Below are 13,699 nucleotides of genomic sequence, written 5' to 3'. Positions count from 1 at the left end.
AAAACTTCAATATTTCTCCTTAGGCCATTGTATTTTTCGCATTCATTGTATTTCTTTAAGCATTTAAAACCGAAAATTGTCGGATTAAAATAGTTTATTTGACTTGATTGGTAGAACAAAACTATGAACGTACCAGTTTTAAAAATATTAACAGGGCTGGTATTCTAAACGAAATTATAGCGCGGTATAGCGCGTTTTTACGTAATAAATACGCATTATAGCGCGCTGTAAACGCGTTCGGAATACCAGCCCAGGCATCGGATAGATATAAAAAATAATTTTTTTAATATTGTAATATCAACCTTGTAGAACGGACGTCCCGACTGGCGAATCTTCGCTTATTCTCGTGACAGGAGTGACTCCAACGAACTCTGGAGGCTGATCTTCCACATCTTGAACTTTTATTAAAATTGCTGCTGTTCCCGTATTTACGCGGCCTTGGTTAGCTCTGTCAGTTGCTAATATTCTCAACTGGTATAAAGATTTTTTCTCATAATCCAAGCTTCCAACAAGACGAATGATTCCCTTTCCATTTTGAGTTTGAATGGAAAACAAATCGGATTCTCCGTCAAGCTCTTGAAGATTGTATACAACCTAAAAACATATTTTTTTCACAAACATTATACAAATACAAAACGATTTAGATATGTTTAGCCTTTTTTTACTTCTGTACAACTTCCAAAAATTAGGTACCGCGAAACCGTCCAATTTTGCCCCGGATGGATATTTTGGTACCAAATTTACCAAAATCAAATGGAAATATGTTTTTTTAAAGGTTGATCATAGATTAGACTGTTTGGGCAAAATATCCATCCAGGGCAAAATTGGACGGTTTGGCGGTACGTAATATAGAATTAAGAATGGTCTCCTAATTATATAGTACGTAAAATCAATGACGTACAATGCAAAATAGTGGAATAAAAAAGTATAATCAATTTGAAATTCGAATATTTCAGGAAAAATTTATTTGATTTTGTTAGTACCTACTTTTGTAATTGAGTGTTCATAGTGATTATGAATTTTAAAACATAAGTAACTTGAGTAGACGTTTTTATACATTTTTATTTGATTTTTTAAAACTTCACAACAGGCTATGAGGCTCAATTACAGCGGTGAATTATATTATACAAACGCATTTAAAATAGTCACATCATACAAATTATTGTGATATTGTGAAAAATTCCACAAACTGAAATATTATTGGCAAGCGTTAAGAGTCATTGCAGTCAATTTCTAAAAATTATGCGGATATTTGTAAATTTACACCCACCTGACCGTACGCCCCTTCATCCAAATCCGTTGCTTCAACAGAAGTCAATATACTCGGAGACGCATCTTCTTTGATTATGATGGCAGTAGGATATGGCTTGAATACGGGTTCGTTGTCATTCACATCTTCCACAAGAAGTAGAAAACTCTGTGTTATAAAATTTCCCTCACCAAGATGGCCATCTGTTAAAGTAAGTACTAAAGCGTACTCGTCCTTCGTCTAGAGAAATAAATATAAATGTTAGTAAAATTACAAATTCATTTCTGTAGTCCGAAAATTCTGGCAATCACGAATTAATGTAATTTGTAGGCACCTTCCTTATTTTTCAGCATCGGAAAAAACAGTTAATAAGCTAAATATGCTTAGCTTTAGTCTTAATGAAGAAGTTCAGTTCTACGGGAAATTGGATTTAAAAAATGATTTCTAACGCGCGGTAAAAATTAGAGCATTTGATTGTACGGTGAAGTTTCTCGAAAATGTATGAAAAAATTCATAAAAGTAAATTACTTTGAACGACTCAAAAATCATCCAAAGATAGAGTGTTGTGATAGATTTTCGGTTACCGGGAAGCCATCTAACCACTCAGGGCAACTCACTGAAGATATCTTGTGACGTCACATGCGTAGTAATTTCAAAACCACTAAATATTTTTTTTAAAAACACAATGTTTTTTAGGTTTACTTAGATGTATAAGTTTATTTAAAACAAAAAACCTAACGTCCTCATTGCTTGGTTGGTTTAATTCTAGACCATTTTATTCTCGTCAACAAACTTGGCTTTTACTTTTTGGATAGTTAAAAGTTAAGATATTAGTAAGTACTAATTACTAAGTATAACTAAGTAAGTACTAATGAGCAAGTAGAAAGAAAAAAAAAACTAAAGTATTGGAACTTAAACGCATTGAAATCTCTTTCGTATTATTTATATCAAATTATGGTTTAAAAATATATCATTTAAAGACGGCGCGGCAGACGCAATAAAGTTGATATATATTATGAAACTTTAAATGGATAACGGAAAAAAGTTACAATTTATTGACCCGTAAATAAAGTCATTTTCATGCGGAGAAAATCGATGAAGCGCCAACTTTAGAACCGTTTCTTTTTACGTGCAAATACGATTTTTCTTTTCCGGTTGTCGTTATTTTTAAGACAACAATTTTATTCGTAGCACGGCTTAAACTTACAAATGAAGTTTTTATTAAAAAATTTAAACGGTTTTTCAGTTTCCCATTTCGTACCTATTTATTATCTATTGTTACTAATATCCATTATATTATTATAACTTAGTTCATTCTTGTAAATGCGTTTTTACAACCAAATTCCAAATGTTTATACCCATAGTTTAATTAATTCTAGTGAATAAGTACGCAAGGAATCTTCAGACATTAAAAATGATTTAACTTCCGGAATATTTCTTGTATGTTTGTAGTTATAAAAACATTACCAGTAGGAATGCTAAAATAAAAAGTAGATTAAAAATCACGTAAACTGCAAAATAATAAAAAATATAAATATATCATTCAAAAAGCTTACGATCTAAAGAGCAAAAAAGTTTTTTTCTATATTTTTTTTTGCCATTATTGCTTATTGAATTAATATTAAGTTCACGTGTTTTTCTATTTATATATGTACATTATTATAGAATTCATTCGAGAACTGAACTCAAATGTGACAAGATACTCATAAGTACGGTACTTTCGAATGTTTAATAAGCATTTGTCAATGTGTTAGTACCTGTCGATGAACCAAGTAAACATACACATTTCGTTTGTGTTAGTAGGCACACTGCACACTAGAATATTATATTTGTAAACGTCCCGATACGCACACATGAGCAAAGGTTTATTAATGATTTGAATGGGCTGTACGTCTCGCTTTAGCTCCATAAATAATATCATCATCATCATTCCCTTTCCGAACCTTGTGGCGCATAGAGCACTGCATTTGTAGACTAATCGCAGCGTATCTTGATCTTTTTGTTACACGAAGGTAAGATTATCAGTCTTACGCTTCAGGTGCCAGTCCCGAGACTATGAAATATTATTAATAATGTATTTAATATAAATAATATAGTATACAAACACATGTTTTTTATTTAGTACTCTTTCGTACCTATGTGTGCTTTTAATATTCGCATTTGTGCATAAATACTAAGAAAATTATAATAAAAATTAAACTGGGGTAGAAAAAAAATACCTCTCTATCCAGCTCCCTGGCGAGAAAAACATTCGCTTCGTTGGACGATATGGACTCTATTCTCAATATATCACTTCTGTGGGGGTCTCGGATACCAAAATGGAGATCGTCTCCATCAGGATCCACTCCTCGCAGGCGGTATATCAAACTACCTGTTGAAATATCAATAAAAACATTAAGAATGAGAAAAGGCAGGATGCACAGGAGCTGGCAGCCGACAGAGATGCCTGGAGGATCTTCGTGGACACCATATGATCCAACTAGGGAGCGGACATGGAATAATGATGGATACCTATTACCTATGTTCTATATAGAACATAGGTAATGTATATATAGGTTTTTCTTTAAACCCTGTCATATAGGAAACCACTATGATCAGTATGGGCAAGAAGACATATGAAAAAAAAAATTTAAAACGAACAAATGTTTTTAAAAGAAAATGTTTTAAAAAATTGGTTGCGTACTTCTGCAGGGGAGAAGCGAGGGGGGCGCCGCCGCGTAGTTGGCGGTATATCAGACTCCCCCCTCCCTTCTCATCGTTCCTCCCTTGCAGAAGTAGGCAACCATTTATTTTTTTTATATTTTATTTTTGTAAAATTTATTCGTTCTAAAAATTTATTTTTATGTGCCAATATGTCTTCTTGCTCATACTGATCATCGTGGTTTCGGATGTGATAGGGTTTAAAAAACACCCTGTATATCTTTTGCCAGCTTCCCTAATCAAAAACCTCACCGCACGTCCCCGGTATGTAGGTACCCATCGTCGGGTTCTGGAACAAGTTGGTTACTACCATTTTATTAGTTGTGAGATATTGCACTTTTGACGTTAAAAGCTCATCACAAATCAACAATCAAAATAAAACAGCAACAAGTTGAATATTACAAAATAGTATTTATTGTATTTACAAAATAAGAAATATTTTTATTTATTCTGCTTTTTAAACAAAGGTTATTCGTTGCCAGAGTATGAAGACATATCATTTTTCAAAAAAAAAAAACAATTAATAAAAATTAAAATGTTATCAACTTGTTCTAGAAACCCGACATATGGGTACATTGAAGTAAGAAAGTTTTTCTGTCGTATAAAAGTGATGTAAACGCATTGTAGATACCTATTACAGAACACAATAATTCATTATACAGGAAATATCTCTTCTAATAATAATGTATCGAGTTATAAATCGGAAATGATGATCTGAATCCAAACTGGTTTCGAAAGACTTACTCTACCAAGCAAGAATAAAAAACATATATTCTTGCTATTCTTCAACTACATAAATTATTGGCTCATTTAAAAGGCACAGGTCTAGTGACTTTTTTCATTTTTTTCATTCTTTAAAAAAAAATAGTTGAAAGAAAGATACAACATCGGTACTAATACACCTTGATTGAAGACCTCAACAGCTTTTGAGGTTTTCAACTTCGTAGTTTATATTAATATCCATCATATTATTATCGTCAAATCTCGGAGCAGTAAGTAATCCGCAGTGTAAGCAAATGAAATAAAGAACTGGAAGAAAACACACAAAAAATGGAGCTTTTGAATGCATGTCACCATTGTGTACATCGGGGTCTCTGTTGAGATAATTATAATATTGTCGGGAACGTAGAACAAAGATGCATGTGATTTTCTTCAGCTTTACCTGGGAGCGGGTTAATTTTTTTTGACACTTTTTGCCACAACTGGATAAGTACAAAAGTATACCATTTGATACTTGGGTTAGTTATGTATATATTTTTTTCAAACCTGGAAATAAAAACCTTTATATGTCTATCTTAATATCAAATATAAAAGAAAGTAAAAGTCGCATTTTTCGCACATTCGTCGTTGTTCTACGATCCTGAAGATATAGATTCTTGAAATAATTGTCATTAATTTTGTTTATCACCGCAAAATTTAAAATATGCATAGAATTTATTAAAGTATTTGTTTTGTTAATCATTATGGAAAATTACTGCTCTAATAATAATTGTAATTGTAAGGTTATATTTTATAAAGTTTTATATATGAAAGTAGGTTGAATGCTATCGAAATGCGATCCCTCAGGCGAATGTGTGGTAAAACGATGTATGATAGGTGCACAAATGTCGAGATCCGTGAAGTGTGTAAGGCTGAGACATGCATTAACGACAGAATCAAGAAAGGGGTGCTGCGTTGGTTTGGACATGTAGAGCGAATGGACAGCGAAAGAACGACTAAAAGGATCTACGATGCAAATGTTGATGGATGCAGAAAACGAGGAAGACCGAGAAAGACATGGCACGATCAAGTCCATCAAATACTTGAAGATGGACATGTCAAAAGTAGGAATAATCGGCGTGCGTGCATAAGAAGATGTATGAATGTAGAGGAAGCGAGTTCTGTATGCCAAGATAGAGTGTTATGGCGTTATATCCTCTCTGCCTACCCCTACGGGGAAACGGCGTGATGGTTTGTTGTTGTTGTTGTATATTTTATAAAAATCTACCGATTTCCACATAATATTATACCTACCGTAGAACGTATATAATGCAACCGTAAATATGATGAATTCTCCTAAAAATTGAAAACCCAATTAATTTAACTGGACATATTTGTGTTAATTGGGATTATTAATGTTTTCTAAAAACTTGCAGACCGCCCATACGGCCCCGCCCATACACAAAATTTCATTGAAACTAATCAAAATGTTATGAAAAATATCAGTACCTGCCCATGTAGTATTCTAATTCCAATAGGCAGGAACTAAAACATTAAAATTCATCGTAAAAAAGATGTTATATTTGAACATTTTATTTTCTGTTGTCATGGTATTGTGCAAACCGCACATATATTATTTAAATTATAAGAAAGTTTAGATATCAATATTGAAGTTTTGGATCTATAATTTAATTTGAATTTTGAGTACTATAATAAATTCACTTTCGATGGCTTATTGCTAAAGGCAATGTCTTCCAGCCAACCAAAAACAGATTGGTAAAAAATTGATAATACTTATTTTTTCCAAGCAAAAATGTTTTCGAATAACAGCTATTAGATATTTCAAACAACTGTGGATGGCTTTAGCCAGATGACGGAATTTGATTCAGGATACGGCACTGCCCGATGTAAGAAGTACCGCTTTACCCACCGTTAAACTACTGGGAGACTTCCTTAATTCTGACCTTTCTCTTGACGCTCAAATTAGTAGAACGATAAGTTCATGCTTTTACTAGTTGAGACGGATTAAATGCATACGCAAAAAATTGCCAGTTGATGCCGCCCGTATTAATAAATGCGTTTGTAGTGTCTAGAGTCGATTATTGTAATGGTATCTACGCAGGTCTACCAATGAATAAAATGACTCGCCTACAGTCTGTATTGAATGCCGTAGCGAGACTTATTTTTGTAATCTCTAATTTCAGTCATATCACTCCACTACTTCGGGAATTACACTGGCTACGTTTTCCACAGAGGGTGGAATACAAACCCTGTTGGCTTATGTATAAGTCACTGCACAACTCTGCTCCAGAATATCTAAGGGAACTCTGCATTCCAGATGAACTAGCTGACAGACGTCTTACGCTTAGGTCAGCTACATCTACGTCGAAAGGAAATGTTTTTATACCTCTACGGAAACAGCGCACTAAATTCTGGGAACGCGCATTTGCGGTCGCAGGCCCTACGACATGGAATGCTCTCCCAGCAGAGGTCCGAAACTGTGAGAGTGAAGTGATGTTTTGGAAGAAACTTAAAACCCAATTGTTCTTTAAAATATTCGAATAAATCCTTAGCTACAAAATACATTGTTTTTCTTAAATGAAAAAAAACATAATTAAATTGATATCTTTATATAATCATTTTGTAAAGCGCCCTTGAGGTATACGATATTACGAACATGGCGCTATATAAGTTATCCATAATAATAAAAAAAGCTCGCACAAAATTTTTATAATAAAAATACTTTTGTTATACACATTATGTGATGAGGAAAGTAATGCATTGAATATAGGATCGGGAAACAGGAAGAGTTTCCAGGAAAGAAAAATAATAAAAAAGTGGAAATAGTGAAAAAGTGGAAAAAGTGGAAAATGAAGTTGGGATAAGAAGAATATAACAGTGTTTCCGGCGTTTCTTAAAGGTGGCCAAAAAAGGCCAACATTATTAATTCGATCGGTCACTAATTTAATTATCTGAATAAAATAATGTATAATTGTATTCTCTTAAAATATTGAACTAATCCACTGTCTTTTTTAATAATTGTTTTGAAGTCCGTTATATTACCGAAGTAGGTAATTACTCGCAATTATTGTATTTTACAATGTCGGCAGTTGTTGTCTCTCTGTAAGTGCCTAGATAAATTATATTCACGTCAAACAGTAATGTTACTTGACTTTTTAATCGCTTTCAAGAAGTAATCTTTGTAGTTTCTATTTATATTTGTACAACGCTGTGTATTACCTATAGGCCCATTTCACATGTAACATGCCAATCCACCTAGCCCGGTAAAAACAGGGTGGATGGATTAATTATTTTCTTTTTATTTTTTATGTTTCAACTCGTAGGTGAAAATTTTGCTAAAGGAAATCAAGTGAAGATTAGTCGGTCTCATGGTGTACTGATTCGTGCAAGTAATAATTGTGCCCGTCAATTAATAGATTAATAGATAATAATTTAAATTATCATTTATCGTACGATAAAAGTCAATTCGGTCTATGTTTAATACTTAAAAAAAAGTTAATTAAATACATTTGTCGAAACCTTTTTTTATAGAATTGTAAACGATTAAGGCAGGTCTGAAAGTCATAAAAAAGTCAATAATATATTGTTTTAAATTAAATATTACAACCAGAATTATCATATTTTTTTTAAAAAGAGAATAAAATAAAAAAAATATCGTATGATTTCCTAATTTTGCGTTCGTTTTACCAGACTACAGCCTTAAAACCTCAGAGTAATAATTCGCTACCAGCTTAAAAAGACCCTCTTTAACACTTTTGCATAGAACAAAAGCGTTTCAAATTTTTGGTTTGGTTTTTGGTTTAACAATAAACGCGTAACTGACGGTTTCGGTTTCCGCTTGCAATTCTCGACCTGAGTACCTATGGCTCGTTGTTGGAAACTGTAGCTAACTTCGTGATTGATAATCATTTGATGGTTCTCAACCATATGGGTGACTGTAAGCTGGTGGCGTATTATTACTCTTAGTTAAAAACTATAGAATAAGTTACCCGAGAAAATGAAAAACATTGATAGCCTTTAAATATTTTAAATCAATTTGAAATAATACGTTCTTGATACATTTTTACATAAATGTTTATGTTATTATTATTATTATTAAGATGTTATGAACCAACTTAATAAAACATAAATATTTTTTTTTCAATAATTAGTACAATTTATTTTTTAATTAAAACAATTACTAAACCTTACAGATATTCATAACCATGTAACCGTTGTACCTTTTAGTGTTATTTAAAAATTTATTGATTTTAAAAAACTACCGTCTTATAGTACCTACTTAGATAAACTCATATTTCGAAAATACATAGTACAAGGCATTGTAGGAAATCTCAATTATGTCATTAAAAAGACGTAAATATATGTGATATTCCAATAACTGTGTTTTAAAGACAAATTACATACCGCATACCAAGATTTCTGTCTATCTAGTCTGTCGTCTAAGTTAAAGGATGAACAATTTCAAGAGCAGACCACAGCACAGGTGCAACGACAGTTGCAATTATAAATAAATCAGAGAATCAAAAGTAAATCAGTGGATGCACAACACAACACAACACAATGTTCCTAATTACCATCACCCGCCGCCATTAGCCAATGCCATGACCTAAAAGTCTGTTGAATTAAATCGATCAAGACTTTTAACAATTTTCGAACTGTACCGCAGATCCATTTTTTATCAAAATGAAATTACTTTTTTTTTCGAGAAGGTTTTAAATTGATTTCAGAGTGTGGCGTTGATGCATTGTGGTTTCAATATAGTTTACTTATATTCTTACATTTGAACCAATTTTAGTAGTAAATTTGGTGATCTAAATTCACGATCTTTGATCGGGTTTTTTCTATTTTTGAAACAAATTGCTTGGCTAATTGAATTTTGTTTTTCTGGGTTACTTTTTTCCCCCAATACTCTTTATTCTTGTTTGCTGAAACGTTATGACAATTTTTGAAATTTATTAGTCTTACGTCTTAGGGTTTAGGTAATAGATAAAAATTAAAAAATATTGTTTTAATAAGTAATGCAATAAAAATCCGTCATAAATGTTCTGAACGATTTTTGTTTCAAAATAAATCCTCAAAATTTAAAGTAACAAAATAACACGAATTTCCAACGTATGTTTTACACAATTTCGTGAATTACTTTTCTTGTAATGAAAATTGTTTATAAAAAAGATTTTATTCTTCATTAATTGCAACTTAATTTTGTTTGAAATGATTATTAATGTTTTAAAATGTTTATACTAATTTTAAATGACTGAATGACCTCTTGTTTGTTTATGAATTATTAAATATTAAATTAGATTGCCCGGAACGGTTAATTTTGATAAAATTTCGTATTCCACATAGACCATCATCATGGTACTAATTATTCATTGAATCCACCAATTATTCGCATGCAGCGACTTGCAAATCAATACAGTGATGATTTACATTTATTTTTTACCACGCCACTGAAGATCAAGTCCTGTGTTTTGAAAAAGAATTAATAATCTAAAATTCATAGAATGATTTTTTCTTTACGGGTTTCAACATCGTCAGACCAGTCTGACGATTTCGGTCACGACGAAACCCGGTCAAATTTAAAAAAAAATAAAAAATATATAAATAAAAGTGGATTCAAACTTTATACGTATTTTTATCATTATAATTAAAATACAGTTCCACCAAGAAATGTCAGAAGAAAAACTCAATATATTGAAATTACAATTGTTGTGAACAAACGTTTTCATTTATTATGATATAATTCGCAGTTAAGCTTTAAACTATTATTGATCCCAAAAACGTATTTATTAATTTTCGTTTTATTTACAGTATTGTTTTTATTCTTTTTAGGTTTATACTAACAAGCATAAATCAATAAATATTTGTAATTCACTTAAACCCTTTTTTCATATTTAATATTAATAATTTAAAATATAAAATATGTGCTTAGACTTTTATTATTTCGATGTGGTAATTTTAACTATGTTATAAAAAATAAATATGATATTTAATTATTATTTCTTATGTAATACATTTCAGCTCAACATGGGTTTTTTATCTTAAGGTCTAAAATACACACAACTAGTTTTAAAGATTTTTGTATTTTGTTTATTTGTGACATTTTATTAACACTCAAGAATGGAATTATGATAATTTTATAAGTGTTTAACACCAGAGAATTATTCACGTACAGTAAACCTATTTGATTTTTTCCTTAACATTTATATTAGTTCATTTTAATTTGTCGATTTCTAATGTGTTAGATTTAAAAGTTGCGGTTGGATACTGTCGATTTAATTGCGGTTTCTTTCCACAAATTACTATAGTTAACTTGAGGTAGGGACACTAATAATCCAATATACTGTCGGTATTCAATTGAAACAAAACATTACTTTTTATATTATCATGGCTTTCAATATTAACCGTAATATTATAAATTGAGTTTATATCTTTGAGAGATGGGTTGTGTTCTCTTGGGTAGTGTCGTGGTCTCCAGATCAGGAGTTCCAAAGTTCGAACCCCGCACTACCGCAACCTGTTTCCCATCTTCTAACGCGGTTATTTTCTACTTTAAAAAATGGTCCCTACAATTTAAATATAAAAAAAAAAAATACACCGCTCACCCTACTGGAAATCACCCTCAATAAAAATACAAATCTTTAAAAAATCACTGTCGTGTCGAAATATATTTCTTTTCAAAGGCTTAAAGAAGGCACTAAACAGTGCGTTATAAAAACATTCAACTTCTTAGAAAATGCCTTTTGTTTATAATCTAACATATTATAAATGTTGGCTACATCGCTAGTTATGTAATAAAATAACAAACCTCGACTCAATGCTTTTTCTTTTAGTACGCATTTTATGATATTGTATATTGTTTAATGATTTATAAAAATGAAACGAGGAAACTCGAGTTTTTAAAATGAAGTAGAAAAAAAACATTGTCCGCGTTTTTCAACGAAACAATAGAAAATTGTCTTTTTGTATTTGACGCCGTGTGCGTACGTAAAATATAAAGCAGGTACATTTTTAAGTGCCATTTGTAAGTGGTTATTATTGTTACACGTATTGTTATGTCACAATAGGATAGAAAAAAGGATTTAATTAATGAATAGAAAATTTCACGCAACAGCTCGAGACGGTAATGCAGTATTGACGATTATCAATTAGCAAGCGTAAAATTATGACAATAATAAACATTTTAATCCTGATGGCAAAAAGGGAGTGCCTTATTATGTATTTCATAAAACATTTTTAAAAAGCTGAGTTGTGCAATAGAAATCCATCAGGGAAGACAGAGTAAGTCCAACTAGTTCAGTTTTACTGGCGAATTCAGCCATGGTTGAACTGCAAGAATCAGGAGGTTCCCTGCTCTTGACTCTCGCCTGAGACCTACGGATCCTATATTTTAGGAGAGGATCAAAAGAGAGTACCCTTTCTATTCCAAAACATTTCGCGTACAAAATAAAACTACATGAATTGACCCTTTCTACGCAAATGATCGTAAGTCACAGAACAACTACGTTACCTCCTTACGGTTTTCTTGAGTTTTTACTACCAAGGACGTTTTAATAAGTAAACAAATAAAAACATATTACTGATATCAAATCAGTCAAAAATCTATATCGTTTTCGTAATAGAGGTCCAAATAGAGTAATACAAAAAAATAATACCTAAGGCTGACGTTAATTTATCATCAAACATATAAATTTTAATTGGGTCATGTGTCATTTTTAAATATGTATACATAGAAATATCGAAAATATTTGTAATAAAAAAATACCGATTTTTTTGTGCAAACAAAAAACTTACCTGGCATGGCTAATAATTACACAAGATACCCTAAACAACAGTAGATGTTTTTTGCTGTTGAACAATGTATTTCATTTAACAGATAATTAAAATATAATTTGTAGGTACGAAGTTATTAGAATTTTGAATACAGTTCTTACCGACAGGTGTTTCGGGTCCTTCCTTCAGTCTTATCACAATCTCCGTCTGTCCATCGATGAGGAATCTGGGCGGCTTGTTGGCTGCAGCGCCGCCTACCATAGCCGCCATGACACTTAGTACCGCGCACGCCATCAGCACCTTGCCGCCCACTGTTGCCCTCCTTCGCCCCGCTGGCCACCCATTATAAAGCACTAAATTACACTTATGACTATGTTCCATTTGATTGAGCATTATATCGCGTTGCTCGTGTTCACCGAACTCGACATTTTGAGATTTTTCTGTCCCCTTTAATCTGACTTTGGCGACAGCGCCGTCGATCGTAAAAACCGTCTTATTTTCTCGCGAGTTCATCGCTACACACGTCGCTTATCGCGTCAGATCGTGGCAATATCTTTCATTGTCTCTATGCCGCCCTTGCTCGATGTCGTTTCCCATTTTTATAATGGCCGGTGCAGACAATGAGGAAAGTCACGTACAAGTCATTCGGTAATTGGCGCTCTCGTATGTCATGGCTGCGAAGACAATTGAGATGAAAGTTTTGTGGGTGCTGAAGATGCTCGCCTTGAATGATGTGTGCGGAGGAGATACCTGAAACAATAGGATGCAACTAGATTAGCCTGATTTGTACAATTTAGAAGAAGAGCATTCTCACGTGTCTCGTGATGCACATGTGCGATCTAAATTCCTTTACATCGCTATCGCATCGCAAGAGTAGATTGAACTATTTACACAACAACGCATCGGAAATGAAATAATCACACGTATTTTATAAGGTTCTAGGTTCTACATGAGGGTACATAATTTATTATTTTTTTTACAGAAAAAGGAATATTTGCGTTTTTATGATTTACCCAAATATTTAATTATGAGGGCCATTTTCAACGAGTTGTAAATAACTCACTATTAGAAAATGGGAATCGAGTTGGGGTAGAGTGGGATTCGAACCACAGACCTTTGGTCCGTGAGTCCGAGACACTAGCCACAGGACCACAACCCGATCTATTTAACTATAATTATTGAAATATTTTAACAATAATAATATTCATATTCATTTATTTACCTATAAACAGTTTCTTACACATTTTTGAGATATAA

The 13,699-nt window shown here is 32.3% G+C and overlaps 1 protein-coding gene across 1 annotated transcript in view; it reads right to left on the bottom strand.

Annotated features, from left to right (window-relative positions):
- The window catches only part of Cad88C (cadherin 88C), a 33,655-nt gene extending 20,463 nt beyond the window's left edge, over nucleotides 1-13,192 (bottom strand). The window contains 4 exon segments of the mRNA XM_088226158.1: nucleotides 303-594; nucleotides 1,271-1,489; nucleotides 3,469-3,620; nucleotides 12,604-13,192. Of these exon segments, the coding sequence (XP_088082284.1) occupies nucleotides 303-594; nucleotides 1,271-1,489; nucleotides 3,469-3,620; nucleotides 12,604-12,955 (1,015 nt within the window). The 5' untranslated portion in view covers nucleotides 12,956-13,192.
- Nucleotides 13,193-13,699: the final 507 nt, after the last annotated feature.

The sequence above is a fragment of the Micrasema longulum genome, unplaced genomic scaffold (genome assembly GCF_059751315.1).
Source record: "Micrasema longulum isolate JH-2025_06_02 unplaced genomic scaffold, ASM5975131v1 h1tg000412l, whole genome shotgun sequence".
NCBI lineage: Eukaryota > Metazoa > Arthropoda > Insecta > Trichoptera > Brachycentridae > Micrasema > Micrasema longulum.
The sequence above is the reverse complement of the archived record's forward strand: the minus strand, read 5'-3'. Positions and strand labels throughout refer to the sequence as shown.